This window comes from Cebus imitator, unplaced genomic scaffold (assembly GCF_001604975.1).
Source record: "Cebus imitator isolate Cc_AM_T3 unplaced genomic scaffold, Cebus_imitator-1.0 Scaffold56, whole genome shotgun sequence".
In the NCBI taxonomy this organism is placed as follows: Eukaryota; Metazoa; Chordata; class Mammalia; order Primates; family Cebidae; genus Cebus; species Cebus imitator.
In genome coordinates, this window is record NW_016107371.1 from 3,594,633 (window position 1) to 3,614,762 (window position 20,130).

The following is a 20,130-nucleotide window of genomic DNA, read 5'->3' on the forward strand; positions in this document are numbered from 1 at the left end:
TTTTTGAGATGGAGTTTCACTCTTGTTACCTAGGCTGGAGTGCAATAGCACGATCTCCGCTCCCTGCAACCTCAGCCTCCTGGTTTCAAGCATGTCTCAGCCTCCCGAGTAGCTGGGACTACTACATACAGGTGTGTGCCACCATGCCCAGCTAATTTTTGTATTTTTAGTAGAGATGGGGTTTTACCATGTTGACCAGGATGGTTTCAATCTCTTGACCTCGTGATACACCTGCCTCAGCCTCCCAAAGTGCTGGGATTATAGGCGTGAGCCACCTCGCCTGGCCCGTAATAATTTTCAAAATAAAAGCACTGTTGACATATTTGTGCCCTGTGCCTATTTAAAATATATTGAGTCAGGGAGAGAGTTTCAATTTCTTAATGTTTTTGGTTTAATCAGTGTTTTCTAAACTTTTGATCATTTAAATTTTCTCAGAAATTAATTTTACGTTAATAATAAAATCTATTACTACAAAGCTCTGTACACAGTACTTTCATACAGTTTAAAGACATTTCATACAATTTAAAGACTTTTTTTTTCCTATCTGTGCTCTTAAGTTTGCTTTAAACTGCTTAAAACAAACATGTAACTGGCAAATAAAAGTTATCTCTTCCTTTCCATTTTTGTATATGGCTATTTTCTACCTGTGGCACTGACTTGAAATTCTAGCATAAGCAGTAAAAACACACATTCTCATCTTGGTCCTTGGTGCTAAAATTAACTTTGACATTAAATTTGCTTTTTAAAATTTTTAAACAGACATCCTTTACCAGGTCAAGGAAATTCCTTTTCTATTCATTTGGCCAAACTTGCCTATAAAACTAGTTCTAGAGTCTTATTTTGAATGCTGATTCAATTTCTTCAACAGCTACTGATTTCATCAGTTTTCTAATTCTTCTTGAATCAATTTTGGTAACATATATTTTCTAGAAAATAATCCAATTAATCTACTTGCACGAAAGTACTAACATAAAACTACTTAAAAATTTCTTATGACTTTAAAAAATTTTATGGTTATAATTATACACACTTTTGCTCTTCTCTTTTTCTTCAGTTTTGCTTTGAGTTTTGTCTATCTTCCTGAGTTTTTCAGAAAGCCAGCTTTTTGTTTTATTGAATTTTATTGCTTATTTTTCTAGTCTTTATTTCTACTTTAAAACTCACCCTGTAATTCTTTTCCTTAACTCTTGAGTTAAATGTTGAGCTTATTTATTTTCTAATTTTAAAACCAATGCATTAAAGTTGTAAACTTTTCTAAGTATTCTTTCAATGTATTCTAACAGTTATAATATGTATTATTTTCACTATGGTTATTTAAAAAATATGTAGTCCCACTGTAATTTCCTCTTTAATTCAGGAGTTATTTAGCAATGTATTTCTAAACATACAGGTTTTGTTATTTTTTTCCTTTATTTTAATTGCACCGTGGTAAGAAAACACAATCACCGTGGTAAGAAAACACAATCTGAATGATGTAGAGTCTTTGAAATGTATTAAGAGTGCCTTTGTGATTTAAAACATAATCAATTTTTATAAATGTTCCACATGTCTTTGAAAAGAGTGTGTATTCTTTGTTGAAATAAATATCAAAGGTGTATTAAAAATCTCCCACTGCAATTGTGGATTGGTCAAATTTGCTGGGCAAGTCTCCACATTTTGTTTTGCATGTATTTTAGGCTATGTAGGTACATGAAATTTACTGCTGTTTTATCTTCCTGCTAGATTACCACAATTCTTGCTAGTATTTTGTGCCTTAAGCACAATTACAACTGATGTTAATCTTCCTACACTAGTTTTCTCTTGATGAGCAGCTCCAAAGCTAACCTTTTCTATCTCCTTGTTTTGTTTTTGTTTTTATTTTTGAGACAAGGTCTCACTCTGCCACCCAGGCTGGAGTGCAGTGGTGCATTCACGGCTCACTTGCAGCCTCAACCTCGTGGGCTCAGGTGATCCCCCTCCTGAGTAGCTGGGACTACAGGCAACATGCCATTACACCTAGCTAATTTTTTGTATTTTTTGTAGAGACAGGGTTTTGCCATGTTGCCCAGGCCAGTCCTGAATTCCTGAGCCTGCCTCAGCCTCCCAAAGTGCTATGATTATAGGTGCAAGCCACGGCGCCTGGCACATCTCCTTGTTTTTAGACATTCTGTATTAGTTTGGTTTTCGGTGTGTTACAACCTTTCTAATTGAGAGAGAGTACTCATTTTCCTTCTTTACTTTTTTTCTTTGAGACAGGGTCTCACTCTGTTGCCTACGCTGAGGTGTAGTGGCACTTTATCTCGGCTCACTGTAACCTCCACCTCCCGGGTTCAAGCAATTCTCATGCCTCTGCCTCCTGAGTAGCTGGGATTATAGGCACACGCCATCATGCCCAGCTAATTTTTGCATTTTTAGTACAGATGAGGTTTCGCTATGTTGGCATGCTGGTCTCAAACTCCTGACCTCAAGTGATCTGGCCACCTTGGCCTCCCAAAGTGCTGGGATTGTAGGCATGAGCCACCGTGCATGGCTTTCTGTCTTTTTTTGAATATATTTTTAAAGTTCCATTTCCTGTCTTAAATGCTCAATATTATTTCTATTTTTAATCAGTGGCTAACTTTTGATATTTTAATTAAAAAGCTAAAACACACTTTTTTTCTAACAAAGAGTATTCAGTGTTTCTTCTGTCCCCTCAAAATCACAAATAAGATGGAAACAATTTACAGCTTTATTTTCACTAACCTCTTACTAAAATTTAACATTTCCTTCACTTAGAAACAACCAACCATGACAGTATTTACAGTACCTGCCACTCTACCACTATTCAAAATCGGAGATACTTTTATGTTACATTTCAGTTTTTACAGATATTTAAAAATAGTATTTACACTTAAAAATTTTATTTTGAAATTAATCATCACTTGATTTTGTTAATGTGCTAATAAATATGCATATATTACTATATTACAAATACTTTTAAAATCTGATAGGTATAATTCTATATATATTATGAATTTAAACATATTATTCTGGGAAAGAATACATAGGGTTTACCAGACCGGCAGGTGTTCATGGCATAAAGAAAGTTAAGTAAAGACTCCCTGACAGAATACATTTTAAAATGTCTGGAGTAAATTTGAGTTTCAACTTAATTTTGTATGACTGTTTTTCTCAGCATTCAATTTTTTCACCCATTCTACAATTTTGGTTTATAGGTTTATTTTACGGAATTTTTTTGGGCTTTCTTTCTTTTTTAACCCTCTTGTCCTCTATATTCCCGTACTTGGGTCTACATTCCAGAACATGTCTAAATGATGGTTCAGAATATTACAGATCCTGTCATGGAGTCAGTAGATGACACAGTTATTCATATTTGTTAGGTTATGCCCTCTCAGCTCTCAGTCCCATATAAAATTCAGGCTGTGGTTTGTGAAAGATTTTTCAGTCTCTTGTATTGAGCAAAATTGCCTGTCCCTAGTCCTTAGCTTCAAGCAGAGTGCTAGGATTCAATCCTCTCTTCCCCATGGATGAGGTGGCCTTTGCTGATTACAGTGGGTTCTGAGGGAGATAAGTAAAAATATCTTTATTTTACCATCTTCAGCAAGTTTTATACAGATAGCTCTCAGTATTGTTTGTACTCCATAACTTTTGTTTCCCTCTTCTATCCAAATTAAAAAAAAATCTCTACTTCCATTTTACTAAGAATTTGAAATTTTTATTTTAAATTCAGGAATGAATGCTGATTTTCTTTTTTACCAAAATGCTTTAAGGCATCTATGTACACTAGACAATCATATACTTTTTGTTTTCACTTGTTAACATGGCAAATTAATATTTCCTAATACTGATGCGTTTGTATGTCTAAAAGAGCTATTTAATTATGGCATATATTCTTTTGAATCATTTAAGATTAGTATCAATAATGATATAGAAAACTTGTCTTTGTGTATATGCATGTATGTCATCTTTTTCAAGTTATATGGTATTACCATGATAATGACTTCAGTAAAGAATTTGAACAATCACTAAAATCTATATAAATACAAATTCATCCAAATTCATTGCTCCTTTCTAGAATTCAGGAAATTTTTCTTTAGCTAAAGGGTTCACTTCAATTTTACTCTGCATTTCAGTATTGTCCTTGGTTTTCAGTGTATCTTTGAAATCTCAAGGATCCAATCAATACATGATCAAAACCACATGGCAGTATTTCATGCAGTTTCTTCTGTGCTGGTAAGATTTTCAAGTTTTACAAAACTAAGCTATAAGCTGCAAGTTTAATTTTTAGGTTAAAAGATAAAGTTGTCTATAAATTCTAGTTTTATGCTAAAAACTCTAATATGTGGTAAAAATGTTATTTTGTAAACACATTTATACTTAGTCATACTACAAGTAACAGAAAATAGATACATTATTTACATTCCAACACTGACACTGTTGCAGAAAGATAACCTTAATGGTGCATTCTACCACTCAATCAGGCAAAAGAAAAACACTTTGCATGGAGGAGAAGAACAACAGCTTCTGTATGTGCCAAACTCCAGGGTTCCAGAAGAGGTAATGTAGGGTAGAGAAAAATAAAAGGAAAACAGACTACGGCCCCTGTTTATGGCTTCCACCAAAAAAGGGGACAGATGACAATTATGCTCCTCAAAAGAGACTGGAGTTTCCTCATTAGTTAATAAATACAAAAAAGGAAGATGAAAGAGATGAGAAAGTAGACTAAATGTATAAGCTTTATTTTGAAAACCTAAAATGAAAGAGTAAGTTTATGATCTCCAAAGTCTCTTCCAAATCTAAAATTCTATGCCTCCTATCCATACAATGTTACACATGAAAGCAGGTTGAAGGTGCCTTTGTACTACACTCTTTCTGTGATGGAAATGACATTCTTATTTGTGTTTTCATTCCAACTGCAGTTCTTTGTTCAGGCACACTATATTTTTCCCCCAGTAGGTAAGCATGTTTTTCCTAATAGCCTTGATACAATTTTCCTAAGCAAGCAATATCTAGTTCTACTAAAGATATTCTTCACTGTCTTGTTCCCGTACCGTTTTTCTCTGCAAGTAATTTGCTAAATGTTTTAAAATTTAATTTTAATCTTCCTTATTTATGTCACATTTATTCCTAGAATCTTAAATTTACAGTTATTTCCCCTAAGAATGCCTTTCACTTTGTATTCTTAACAAATGTTCTTTTGTTTTGAGTTATAAAAAAAGATTTTTCTAGATGTATTTTTCCATTATCAGCTTGTTTCAAGTTTTATACATACATACACATATACAGACATGCACGACAACCGTGTTTTAACTCATTTAGGTAGAAGGCTCTACTAATGAGACCAAGGTTAAGGGCTAGATATCCAAGTGAATTAATGAGTTTTGTTTATTTGTTCTACTGCCAAAGATTATTCTTGATCCTAATAAGGTATTTTGCAAATGTGTATCTTTTGTTAAAAACTAGCTTAGAAGAATATAGATGATTCAATGCAAATACATTACCACCCTTAGAAATACTCAAAACACATACCAGATGGGCTGTTATTCTTACTCTTAAGATGACACCAATAGCTATTCTTTATTACATTTCCTTAAAAACCTTTTTATATTACTGCATGTTAAGTGATAATAAATGAAAATGGAGTTTGTGTTTTGTAATAAATGATATAATAATACGGAAAGATAGAATTACCTTATAGTAATGATTTCGCCTGGGTTTGCCCTTATGAACCAGCTACAGTTGATTTTTGCAGGATATTCAGAAGGCCAGCCTGGGCTTGTGATTATGCCACTTGGTGCTCGAATTTGCTCTGGAGTCTCTCCACAAGCTAGAAGATAGCCAAAGCAATCTTTGCTTATAATTATACTTTTAAAATAGTAGTAGGTAAATCAGTGTTTATCTTTTAAAAACCAAAAACTTTACACATCAAATAATATCCAATAAGATGTGGGAGTATCAACTTTAAAAACTTATTATTCTAATGAGGTATTTCAATTTCCTCCCTTCTAGACAAAGGCCCTTATTCTAATTAAATATAGTAGTCCCACTTATTGGACATTTTGCTTTCCATTGTTCAGTTACTCTCAGTCAACAGTGGTCTGAAAATACTGCATAAAAAATTCCAGAAATAAACAATTCATAAGTTTTAAATTGTGTGCTGTTCTGAGTAGTGATGACATCTCTTGCTATGCTTCTCTGTCCCTCCTGGGACATGAATCTTCCCTTTGTCCAATGTGTCCACACTGTATATGCTACCCACCCATTAGTTACTTAGTAGCCATCTCATTATCAGATCAACTGTCACAGTATTGAAGTGCTTGTGTTCAAGTCACCCTTATGCTGCCATTATGAATGGCCTCAAAGCACAAAAGCACTGATGCCAGTAATGTGGATATGCCAAAGAGAAGCTGTAAAATGCTTCCATTAAGTGAAAAGGTGAAAGTTCTCAACTTAACAATAGAAAAAGAAAATCATATGCTGAGGTGGCTGACCTCTAAGGTAAGAATGAATCTTCTATCCGTGAAATTATGAAGAAGGAAAAAGAAATTGATGCCAGTTTTGCTGTCATACCTCAAACTGCAAACTGCAAAAGTTAATGGCCATAGTGCCTACATGTTTAGTTAAGATGGAAAAGGCATTAAATTGGATAGCAATCAGGTTTGGTACTCTGCAGTTTCAGGCATTCACTGAGGGTCCTGAAGGTATCCCGCATAGATAAAAAGGGACTATTGTACATGATTTGGGCAGGCAAGGAAATAGGATGACTGAATAAGAGTTCTGCATTGCTAGCTTTGGCCATGGAGACTGATCCATCCACCCATCCACATTTTTTCAAAACTCATCTTTCAGATTTACTTTCTTTATTATAAACCACCTTTCCAATATTTACTAACCTACTTTGTTTAGATCCTTAGGAGCTTCATACTGCTTTTAGGGTACTCTAAATAAACCTAACATCAAGATGCTGGATTGTAATTTCTGTTAAGAAGTTAGTGGGTATCTGAATAAAGACAGTAAAACATTCAAAATTACTGTAAAGCAGTTCTTCAATTTATTCCATTGATACTTCCAAGCTATTTATTACAGGGTTATGAATGATTCCTAAGTTATTTAAAAATAAAGTCTTGAAATAGTGCTTTAAATATCATTGTGATTAGATATCTGCATATCACAGAGGAAAATCTTCATGCATATAGAATTAATTAAAACTAATACCAACACTTTCCTGGATTATTCTTGCATTATCCAGAACTCTTGTTGTATTAGTTAACACTATTCAGAATTCAGTTGATAATGTGACAATTTATTCTTTCTCAATTAAATACGTGATGTTTAAGCCTTTAGTGGAATTTAACATCCTAGAATCTCCTATTTAATACAATTTCAACAAATTAGATTACTTGAGTTTTAAACTAACAGCAGATTAGAAGCAGAAAATTAGAAGTGGGGAGACTAGCTGCCAGGGGTACACAGACAGTTATCAGAAGTGATGAGTAAATTTTCAGAAATACAATAAACACTACATACTAAACTCAATAACCACGAGCTCATAATTTACACATTATTGCCCATCTCTCAAAAGGTAAGACTGTCATATTATATCATCATAATAAATTAATATTCATACTGATCTAAGAGTTGCTGAGTTAAAGATGAATCAGTACAGGCAAAATGACTGGCATAATACATGGCCTGAACTTCCATGCTTTTTAAGTTCTGCTGTAGTTTAAAATCAGGGAACCAAGAGATGGCCAAATATTGCTGTTACAATTGTAATTTGGAAAAAGGACTTTTTTTTTTTTTTTGGAGACTAAGTCTTGCTCTGTCGCCAGGCTGGAGTGCAATGGCACGATCTTGGCTCACTGCAACCTCTGCCTCCTGGGCAAAGGCAATTCTCCTGCCTCAGCCTCCCGAATAGCTGGGACTACAGGTGTGTGCCACCATGCCCAGCTGATTTTTGTATTTTTAGTAGAGACGAGGTTTCACCATGTTGGCTAGCATGGTCTCGATTTCTTGACCTTGTGATCTGCCTGCCTTGGCCTCCCAAAGTGTTGGGATTATGGGCGTGAGCCACCACACCCAGCCTTCTTTTTTTTTTTGAGACAGAGTTTTGCTCTTGTTACCCAAGCTGGAGTGCAATGGCGCAATCTTGGCTCACTGCAACATCTGCCTCCTGGGTTCAAGCAATTCTCCTGCCTCAGCCTCCAGAGTAGCAGGGACTATAGGCAGGCGCCACCATGCCCAGCTAATTTTTGTATTTTTAGTAGAGACAGGGTTTTACCATGTTGACCAGGATGGTCTCGATCTCTTGACCTCGTAATCCATCCGCCTGGGCCTCCCAAAGTGCTGGGATTATACGCGTGAGCCACCACGCCTGGTCCTGGCATTTTTTAAGAGATAAGTTCTCACTATGTTGCCCAGGTCAGAGTACAGTGGCTACTCACAGGCACTAGCATAGAACACTATAGCCTTGAATTCTTGGGCTCAGGAGATCCTCTTGCTTCAGCTTCCTGAGTAGCTGGGACTGAAAGGAACATGCCACCATGCCTGGCAATTTTTTTTTTTTTCTTTTTGGTATCAGAGGTTATAGTCTGTTCAATTTAGGTTAAGAATGCTAGGAAGTATACTAGGTAATTTAAAGGATTTTATCCATATGATCAAAATAAAATAAGCTATATTACTTAAATTCTTATTTCTATAGAATAACCTATTCCCTGAAGAAAACATGCAATCAAAGCTTTAAAAGTATATTATACTGCAGAAAAAAAGTTCATACCTAAAATGGATCTGCCCAAGAATTAGGGTGCACTGCCAAAGGGATCCTGTTTCAAATCGCTTTCAGAACAGATTCATGGCATACAGCACAGAGATACATCAAGGGCTTAGCATTCATCTCATTGCCAAGGCATAGTCAAAGTCTCCTTTTTTTTGTTTTTCTGTTGCTGCTGTCTCATTAGTAATCTCCCTTACCAAAAATTTTTAATTTTAATGAATGTTTTAGCAAAAGACTAAATGTATGCAAATGTAATCTTTTTAAGAGTGTATTAATAATAAACTACCAGAGTTTGCTTCCACTTTGCTCTGAGTTATCATTACAATAATTTAATAAAAAGATAGCTAAGTTATTTGTAAGACCTTCTTTTTCTCCTGGCCAACATGGTGAAGCCCCGTCTCTATGAAAAATACAAAAATTAGCTGGGCATGGTGGTGCGCACCTGCAGTCCCAGCTACTCGGGAGGCTGAGGCAGGAGAACTGCTTGAACCCGGGAGATGGAGATTGCAGTGAGCCGAAAGCATGCCACTGCACTCCAGCCTGGTGACAAAAAAGAAAAGAAAACAAAACAAAACAAAACAACACCTTCTTTTTCATTATCTCCTACCAAAACATTCTGCAATAGTACGCTAAAGGAAACCTTAAGTTCATGAAAATATAAATAAACAGCCAAAAGCAATCATTACCCTTTCCCAAGAATATGGAAAATTATACATTTTTATTAAAAAGATTCACCTACATTCACCTACAAGAAAATAATGCAATTTTGAGTTAAATTACATTTAACTCAGAATTGTAATACTGTACTAGCATACAAGTATTCGACTATTTATTAAATGGTTTAACAGCAGTGAGATACAGCCAAAAACAAGGTGGGAGTAATCTATGACAAAGCAGAACCTTCCTAACCTTTGACTAAATGGATAGACTAATTATAGGGAAAACCCAGAAAGAATTTTATTAAATTTTGTTTTAGGAAAAACATTTCAAGTACATGAGAAACCCATAGGTGGTGCTCTTATACCAAAAATAGAAGATTCTAGTATGGTACTCAAAAATACATTTTGTTAATATTTGATTTCCATAAAACTGCCCAAGGATAAGACATACCACCTATAAATAAGAATGGTTATTTTAAGATTCAATATTTATATTTCTAATTCAATATGTACTTTAATAATATTATTTTAAAATATTAATGATTCTTCCTAATCAAAAACAAAACTATAATATCATAAAGTTTCTTCCTGAATTGGTTATAAATACATATATTGATTTAGTTATGCACATTTCCAACATGACTGAATTTGGAATTTGGCTCCAGATCTAGTCAGTGGCTTTTTATCAACATATTTTTGCATGTACAATATATTGAGTATGCAGACAAATGTACTCCAGCATAGCCATAATGTATTCCTTTCTATATCTAAGAAAGAATACATTTGAAAAGCCAAAAGAAACCATTAAAGCAATTTTTAACTCCCCCAATTTTTAACTCCCTTTTGGGTTAAGAGTTTGCCTATGTATACTGGCAGATTTGGAATCGGAAGACTTATATGCTGTCTGTTCTATCTGTCACTTACTGGCTTTGCATAATGTAAATTACTAAACTTTTTGGGGTACTATTAATAATTTTCTCGTGTTAAAATAAAGAGTTGCTATCTGAATACCTCTAAAGTCTATTTCAGCCCTCAATCATGCACCTCTTCCCACTATATTTCTGAGAGCTCATCGGGATACACTGATAAATTTTTCACTTTCTTTCTTTGCATTTTCCCTCTGGCCCACTGAAATTGACTTTCAATTCCGACCTTATTTCCACAGAAACTATGCTAGCAGGCAAAGGCCATCAGTGACCTCACTGCTAAATACAATGGACTCTCATCCCCAAGGTACCTGATCTTTCTGGAGCCCTTGGCACCGACTACCCAGACTTGGAACTATTCTATCCAGATTTTGTGGATATCACCTCTTCTGATTCTCTTTCTAATTCTATTCTGTGTTAACTTTCTAGCACTAGATCCTCTGTCCTTGGCCAGCCAGCCAGCCCGACACTGGTTTCATGGTTAATTCCAAAGCCCTCTGCTCTTCTTACCCTCAATGGAAGATTTCATACATTTCTACAATTTCAACTATTGTCATGAGTTTAAAATTTTTAACCCGGAGGCTTTGCATAGTCAAATGCCCACTGGACATTCTAACTTCAAATTCAACATGATCAGACCTGTGTATTTCCCAAATCCGATTTCAGAATATCCTATATTCTGAATCTATATTGTCTTAGCAGCATTTGGTTGATGGAACAGGTATGTAAGTAAAAAGAAACTGAAGAATACCACAGGTAATTGAAGAATTTTCAGGAAATAAGTTAGGCCTTACAGAGTAACACTGGAAATTTCAGTCAGAAATTGAGCCTGCCCCTTCACCACTTCTTAGGGAACCAAGGCCTGTTTTATCTCTTACACATCTGCCCTGATGTTCCAATGGACCTCCTCTGGGTCCTCCATTTTTTCATTATTTCAGTGCTTTATAAATGACTTCCCAGTTCCAACTTATCATTAATACTTCAGCTCCAGTACCTACTATCACCTGTAATTTCATTTTTCTTAGTTTATTAAATTTATACTACTGTTACTCATTTTATATTATAGATTTGAGGTGACTTATTATAATATTGATAAATTTGATAAAACCTGAGTCTCAGGTCAGACGCAGTGTCTCACGCCTGTAATCCCAGTACTTCGGGAGGCTGAGGCAGGTGGAGCTTGAGATCAGCCTAGCCAATATGGTGAAACCCCATCTCTACTAAAAAGTAAATAAATAAATAATTAGCTGGGTGTGGTGGTGCATGCCTGTAATCCCAGCTACTCAGGAGACTGTGAAAGAAGGATTACTTGAACCTAGCAAGCGGAGGTTGCAATAAGCCGAGATTGCACTACTGACTCCAGCCTGGGCGACAGAGCGAGACTCCGTCTCAAAAAAAACAAAAACAAAACAAAACAAAAAAAACCTTACTCTATTTCCTCACTTGTAAATGGGGATTAAAATACTAGTACACAGGGTGTTCCAAGGATTACATACAATTATTTTGGTAAAAGACATAGCACACTGCTTGCATTACAGTAAATTATCAGTAAACAATATTATGTGATAAGTCAAATCAGATTAGTTGCTAGTAATGTCTGGGATGCTGTACTGAGATGGCAACTAAGGCTGCGTTCAGGCTAAGTGAGAAAGAGGACAGTGACTGAAAGAGGATGTGTGACTGTTTACTTAGTAACTGCTGGGTACCATTACACACTGGAAAGAATGAGAAATTCTGTCGTGATTAACTGGTTACCTGACACAGATAAAAGCCACGGGAAGGATAGGGTTTGGACACAAACTCACAAAACTTTAGGAACTAAATCTCTTTTTGTTTGAGACCAAAATCTTTACATGGTTTAGGTGGTTTGAACTTCGTCTTTCTACATTTTGACTATACTCTCAGTTTAAAATACATCAAGCTTGACCTTCTTTTGCTTATATTCATTCTATTCATACCTTTTCTAATGCTTAAACATAGTTATTTCAACTACGGTCTGGCTAATTCTTCCTTAAGAATTAGTTTATACGTGATTGGCAAATAAAGGAATCTTGTCGGTACAATGCAAAATTGTGTAAGATCTTATTCCCGGCATGCCAAAGATTCGAAATAACCAGATGTAGAAGTTTTCAGAGTTTAAGAAAAAATATGAAAACCCTATAGACGCTGTCTTTCTTAACTGCAAAATGTGGTTATATTTTTGGGCTTAAATAACTGCTTGGCTTTTTTCCACATTAAGCTATCTTGGGAAATTGCAAAATGCACATGGAAATGTGAAGACATCACACTGCTATGAAAACAAAACACCTTAATTGATGAGGAATATGCCTGAAGTATATTTTTTATTATTGATTAAATTGATCTCTATTAGAAGCAAATATTGTTAAGGGGGGAAGCATAAACCTATGCATATATGGCTGCAGAATACAGATTGATTCTAATTGTAAATGTCCACAGGTATTTGACTGTGCGAGCATTTGGACTGATATTTTATTTGCTAGGGTTATACTTAAAAGGTATGTAGTTGTAAGTGATTTATGCCAACACTACTTTTCCCAGAAATTCTCTCTTTGTTCATTTTGCTTCTTTAATATGTCTTTTAATTACAAGTATCAACTTTTTAAATTTACTTTTTAAGTTTTTCTTTTTAGAGATGGGGTCTCCCTATGTTGCCAAGGCTGGTCTTGAACTCCTGGGCTCAAATGATCCACTCTCCTTGGCCTCCCAAAGTATAGGATTACAGGTGGGAGCTACCACACCCAGCCAGTATCAATTTTTTGTTTTGCAAAAATCATCTATCTAATTTACTTTGGTCAGTTATCTTTAGATATAAACAAATATTCAAGTACTTTGGATAATAACGATCTACATCTCTACCTTTTATAAATTTCCCATAACCTCAGAAATAGAAATCCCCAAATTAAAGAGGTCCTAAATGTTTATTCAAAAGATAGCAACTTTCAAACATCTTCTTAGTAGGAACATATAGGTTATCTGACTAGCCCTCCCAAAATCCTATTTAATTTACACTGGATCTAGTGTATAGGACATCTGAAATGAAAAAAACAAAAAAGGCAATGACATTATCATAATGCTAATGGTTAAGCCCAATGAAAAGATAAACTGAATACATCCTTTTAAAATCTATCAAGTATGCTGTCAATTGAGAAAGGGAGAATTAACTGAAGAATCAATAGGTAGATATTCGCTGATGGAGTTCTTAACATTTTGGTATTAGTTTTCTGGTTTAAAATATAAAGATCTCATTGTGTAGTTTAGAAAATAGGGCTAAATTAACTGATAAAGAAACACTCATCAGCCGGGGCATGGTGGCTCACGCCTGTAATCCAAGCACTTTGGAGGCCAAGGCGGGCAGATCACCTGAGGTCGGGAATTGGAGACCAGCCTGACCAACATGGTAAAACCCCATCTTAAAAAAATAAAAAATATGTAATCCCAGCACTTTGGGAGGCCGAGGCGGGTAGATCACGAGGTCAAGAGATCGAGACCATCCTGGTCAACATGGTGAAACCCCGTCTCTACTAAAACTACAAAAAATTAGCTGGGCATGGTGGCGCGTGCCTGTAATCCCAGCTACTCAGGAGGCTGAGGCAGGAGAATTGCCTGAACCCAGGGGGCGGAGGTTGCAGTGAGCCGAGATCGCGCCATTGCACTCCAGCCTGGGTAACAAGACCGAAACTCTGTCTCAAAAAAAAATAAATAAATAAAAAATAAAAAATAAAATTAAGCTTTAAAAACACTGAAGACCTCTTCATGTTTATACTGATGCTATGTTAATAATTCCACAGAAAAGCACAAAACTATGGTTTCAAAACTAGATTAATGCATCATAATTATTATCTTAAAATCAATTATTTAAAAACTTAGAAGTGCTCAAACAACATCTATTAAGAGGACACATGAAAAGAGGGAGGATCACTTCAAAATAATGTCAAATAAACTGCCTTGCAATTTGAGATTTCAGTTTCAAAATAAGTAAAAAGTTACGGAAAAAATACATTAAGATAGTCATAATTAGAACTGAACTACTGTCAAAGAAAAAGCACAATTTCCTGTTCCACAGATGAAGAACTGGGTTTTTCAAAACTGACAAGAGTTGATACTTTATGACAAAAAGTAGTTGAGACTAAAAGTTATGGGAAAACTTTGTGACTTTGATTTTAATAAATCACAAAACTAAAATATAAGTAAATATCAGTTATGTTTTCTGACCACCTAACTTCATAAGAAGGGCACAAAAGAAATAAAGGGAACTCATGCCCTCATGGAAATTATAATTTTATAGCAATGATAAATGCTTTTTAACTGAATCCAAGAAGCATATAACAGTTAATATGACAGCATATCAGATAATAAAGTACTACATAATACAATGCATAACAAGTAATTTCAGGCAAAGTATCACATGTTCAGTTAAACATGAGGTGTTATTAAATAGTGAGAAAGGCCCATCAAAAACCTACATTATACAAATATAGAACAGGGAAGGTAATGGACTATAAACAAAGGATTTCCTTCATAGAAGAGAAGTTGATAGACCAACGGTAAAAAACATTCTTTAGTTAAAAGAATTTAATGATTCAATTTTATAGACATGAGTCAAGCCACAGTAGACCTACTACAAAAGGAAGTGATGTGATCCAAATATTTTGTAAAGGTTATTGAAGGAAGAGAAACCAGTGAGGCAGAGATCACCTAAAAGACAATTATAAAAGCTCATCTTTTTGTACCATTTTACTTTATGAAAGTTTGAAGATAGAGCATGCTCACTGTTCATAAGCAAAGGATAATAGCATATATAGTTAACAGTGGTCACTGTCATTTGGCCATCTCATTTTTCAGAGTACTGTATAGAGTGTCTTATAAATAATATTAATTCTATTATGGCTGATGAGTACAAAAGCAATTCCAAGTATTGAAAACTATTAAGAATGATTTGATTCCAATGGAAATAAATGTACTTACAAAACCCCATCATCTCCAAAATAAAAATTTGGTAAGCAAATGGTATCTGTTGAATGGCCATATGAAATGAAAGTAGGAATTATTCTGAAAGTTAACAAGTGAATCATTCAATACATGGAAAATATTATGCTTCTGCAAACAACAAAAGACACCAAAACATGGAAAATTTAGAGTATACAGTTACATGATTAGCATGAAAATAAGATACCTCCTGGCCTATTGTTAATTTAGGAAAATAATAACAGTTTGAAAACTTAAAGGCTAAGTATGTACGACACATAGTACTGAGGATAAGATTTCTGTTTCAAGTCAGAAATTTATGGTTTCTAAGTCCGAGGACTGTAAGTATCATCAAAGTGAGGCATGTATGCAGGCTGGTGGATGCATGGCTGATGATAATGTTATAAAATTACCTAACACTTACTGAACTCTTACTACCTGTCAGGTACTTCCTTTTCTCATTTAATACTTATTATTATTATCCCCATTTAACAGATAGGAAAAAAATGGAGGCAGAGAGAAATTTGGTAATTTTCCTAAGGTCACAAAAAAGCTGTGTCAGAGCTGGGACGGAACCCAGGCAAGGGGCTTCATAAAAGCTGTATTCTTAACCACTAAGGCAAACTACTGCCCACTAATGAACTCCCTATGGCATCTGGAAAAATTTCCAGGGAAGTGAAAGGGAGTCGCTTCAATAGCATTTAAATAACAAAAGTGGTCTATTCTGGAAAAGTGAACTGTTGGTCCTACACTAACAAGGATAGAAAGGATACAGGATCTATAATAATACAGAAAAAATAAGTACAGCCAGTTTTAAAGCTTCTCAAAATTGATTCTTATTTGCTACATATTATCTAGGAACTATAGGGAGGACTGACCAGCTTTTTAGTATCTTTGGAATTAAAAAATATTTCATAAACAGCATTCTAAAACCTACTTTTAGTGGTAAGAGAACATATATACATATAGTTAATTATGGGTAAGATGCTTGGGGCAAGGAGTAGAATAATAGCAATAAGGGGAAGAAGTGGAGTCTAAGGGAGACATTTCAAAGGAAATAACAATGGACAGATACTTAATATTGGACAGTCTGTAAAGCATGCATGTTCAGCACAGTCTATGGGCCACTTAGAATACAGGGCAAGTGACTAACTGTTAGAATCTGCAAGAAGAATAACTTAAAGTACTACAGCTTCCCTCTGTTGGACTGTCATGTATAACACAACTGAGCCCTGTAACTTGAACAGGAAACATAAGCCAACGGCTAGGAAGAAATGATGTTGATTCCAAAGTCCACTTCCTATATCTTGACTGTGTGTGTTGTCTATATAGCGTCTTGATTTCTCTGACCCTCCAGACTCCTTAAACGGGGTTTTCTGACTCCCTGGCACCTGAGCCAAGCTGCATCATAATGGGAATGGCAGAACAGTCAACATTCTGAGGATGGAAAGAGTTGGAAAGGGACAGAGACTGGACATGAGTAAGATTTTCTTAGAATTATTCCAAATTTCATTATTTTTTAAAAAAATAGGTTAGAAAACTGAACTTCTCCCTGTATGGAAATAATTACTAGCACTCGAACATAGGTTGAGTATCCCTAATCCAAAAGCTTAGGACCATAAGTGTTTTGGATTTCAAAATTTGGAATATTTACATATATATATTGGTTGGGCATCCCTCATCCAAAATCTGAAATGCTTCAATGAGTATTTCCTGTGAGCATCATATCAGCACTTTTAAAGTTTCAGATTCTGGAGCATTTCAAATTTCAGATTTTTAGATTACGAATGCTCAACTTATAGCAATATTTACTAGTCTAAGATGGGAAGGGTTTTAATTATGATTTAAAAGGCCAAGAATCAGGCAAGCAGAAAAAATTATATTAACCCATCACTCCCACTTAGGACTCTCATTACTCTCAGACCTATTATTAGAAACCACAAGTGCCTCTGGCAAGTAGGAAATCTTACATCCAGCTGTTTATAATTTAAATGAATATTCTTCTGGATTAGTACTCATATTTAAGACTGAATGCAACCATATATTTATTCATATTATTCTAAGCGACATTCTTTAAGAACCAAAACATTTTACTTGGCTATCAGCTGTAATCGAGGCAAGTAATTCTTTGGCATCTTGAAGGTCACTAATGTTCAGAACAAACAAACTATAATCAGGGGTTACACGGCGGCAAAATAAAACATAAAGTCAGAAGAGGCAAAACATATAGATAAAGACAGGAGGAAAAATAATAACAATAAAAAAACAGGGTCATAGCACAGTATGAATAAAGATGAGGAGAGCAAAGAAACTGAATATACCCACCTAAAATGGAACTATCTAGCCAGCTTCACCCTGAAATTTCTTTAAGAGTAATTTAGGATTTTGCTAACAATGCATAAAAGATGAATAGAGGAGATTCATCCTTTTATGTCTTTTTAAAAGGGCTTATGAGGGCAATTTTTTTTTTCCTGCAAGGGTATAAAAATTACTGATATGGTACCTACATTTTCCAATTTTAAGCACTACAGAAGACTAAAATGCTAAAGCAAGCTATTCTATTTCCCGAATGGGAAAAATTAATAATTTTTGAAGGTTACTGTGACTCTGGCTAGAAGCATACAGACGTAACGCAGAAATCATCACTTAAGCTAACAAACTGGCCTTGGAGTTCATGATTTTGTAACCCATCTCTATCAGCTTTGACATAGTTTTTGGTATACTCACATCTTCTGGGAATGTTCCAGTTGTTGTGTCCTTTGTCAAGGGTGGTACCCAGAAATAAACAATACCAGAGTATGTTAACATGAGAAGTAAAGAACTATCATCTGCTTGGTTCTGGATACTATATTTCTATTGCTGCAGTTTAAGATCAAATCACCCCCTTACTTATATAAAGCTATTAGTCAACTGAGACCCAAGTACAGTTTGCTCATCCACCAAGTGACTGGCTTTTCCACAACAGTCTCACAGTATATCCAATTCAAATTCATGCCTTCGCAAAATTACAGATAACTAACATGTGATACAAGTATCACACTTGTAAGAATTATTCCCAAAGTTACAGATCAGAAAAGAAAACATTAAATGTTTGAACAGAACTTGCCTTTTTACCTTCACTAGGTTTGGCTCACTCAATGGAATGGATATATCCATCCAGATGAACTTCACTTCTACCATGTAAGCACTGCACACTCTGTCACAATACAACCTGTTCTGGTATAGTTCTGGTACTCACACACGCTGTTCTAACGCTGAGGTTATTGTTTATTATAACACACAACAAATATTCCTTATCTACAGTCCTTGGGACCAGAAGTATTTTGACTTTTTTCAAATTCTGGAATATGTACAGATATATACTTACTAGTTGAGCATCCCAAACCAAAAATCTGAAGTCTAAAATGCTCCAATGAGCATTTCCTTTGAGTGTTATGTCATTGCTCAAAAAGTTTTGGATTTTGGAGCATTTCAATTTTTGGATTTGTAGATTTGGGATAGTCAACCTGTAATGTAACATAAATAATGTATAACTATTTTGCTATAAATACATAATTATTCAATGAATATTTGATATATAAAATAGGTTACAAATATATAAGATAAAGATGTTGAAATAAGACACTGGCCATAAGATTAAATTATAGAGTATATAATACGGAAATAACACCACCATTAGTTTCCTTTCCAAAGCTTAAGGGGAGTTCTGTACTTTAAAACTTTTAAGTGTCTTAGCAGTAAACTCTCCAACAAAGGTAGACAATGACTTTAAAAATTATTAGTGTCCTATAGTAATGCTGTGCATTTTTTTTTAAAAAGAATATACTCTGTCTCGTATTCCCCACTCACTTTCTTCATATGAAGGATAGCTTCTTGGGTTCATACTATGTTCTATTTTTATATTCTGAAATCCTAAAATCCCTAGTGTATTATTAATCAGCTAAAATGTAATAAGCCTTCTTTTCTTCATTTGAAACATGGGTGAAAGACATTTTTATAACACTGGTCAAAAGAACTAGTGAAATTCTTCTTAGGAACTTTAACAAGAGGTCCAGGTACCTGATTGAATAATTGTAAAATAATATTAAAATTACATAAGAAAGGTGCAAAGGACCACTTGATCTGCTACTTATTCATGTAACTTTTCTATATTTAAAAAATAATCATAAACTTCTATCAGAGATAATTACAATTTAAGCTTTATTTCCTTTCAGATTCTTTATTTGGAAGATCTTAAACATTCTAAAATAACAAAAGTTGTATCAGACCAGGTGTTCAAAGGAAAATTTCAATATACCATGCTATAATATTTAAGCCTAAAGCTGTGGTTAAAAACAAAAGCCATTTTAATTTAGTGCTCTACATTATTACAAAATGTTGTTAACAAATCTGAAAGCAAATGTATTGCAATTTAGAAAATGTGTCCCTATTATAAGGCCACAACCAAATTATTAGTTGTAAAGGCATACAGGATTAGCAATGTGCTAGGCCTTCAAATATTAGAGTGGAAACTATAAAATGCAAATACATATAAGCAAGAAAGGATGATGATTTCGATGGAATAAAATTCTGACAGCATAAACAATACTTAAAAACTATCTGAAGTCTGTTTTGTATACTCTGCTAATTCAGTTAATATGAATAAGGATTAAGAAATGAACTTCCTAAGCAAATATTCTCTCTCAGCTCTCAGAAATCTCAGCTTTGCCTGACAAAAGATTCCAAGTCAAATGCAAAGTAGACTCAAAATCAAGCTAACCTCAGATAGAAACTTCAGCTATCATCAAAAGGTAGGAATATTTGGAAG

At 34.7% G+C, this 20,130-nt stretch overlaps 1 protein-coding gene across 3 annotated transcripts in view; it reads right to left on the reverse strand.

The window, feature by feature from the left end:
• Positions 1–20,130, reverse strand: part of LRP12 (LDL receptor related protein 12) — a 98,306-nt gene that overhangs the window by 15,122 nt on the left and 63,054 nt on the right. For 2 of the 3 annotated variants that reach the window (XM_017528979.2, XM_017528978.2), the window contains one exon: positions 5,671–5,806. In XM_017528979.2, coding sequence (XP_017384468.1) covers positions 5,671–5,806 — 136 coding nt within the window. Of the gene's footprint in view, positions 1–5,670; positions 5,807–18,050; positions 18,081–20,130 lie in introns of all 3 variants that reach the window. The other variant, XM_017528977.2, reaches the window with a different exon arrangement.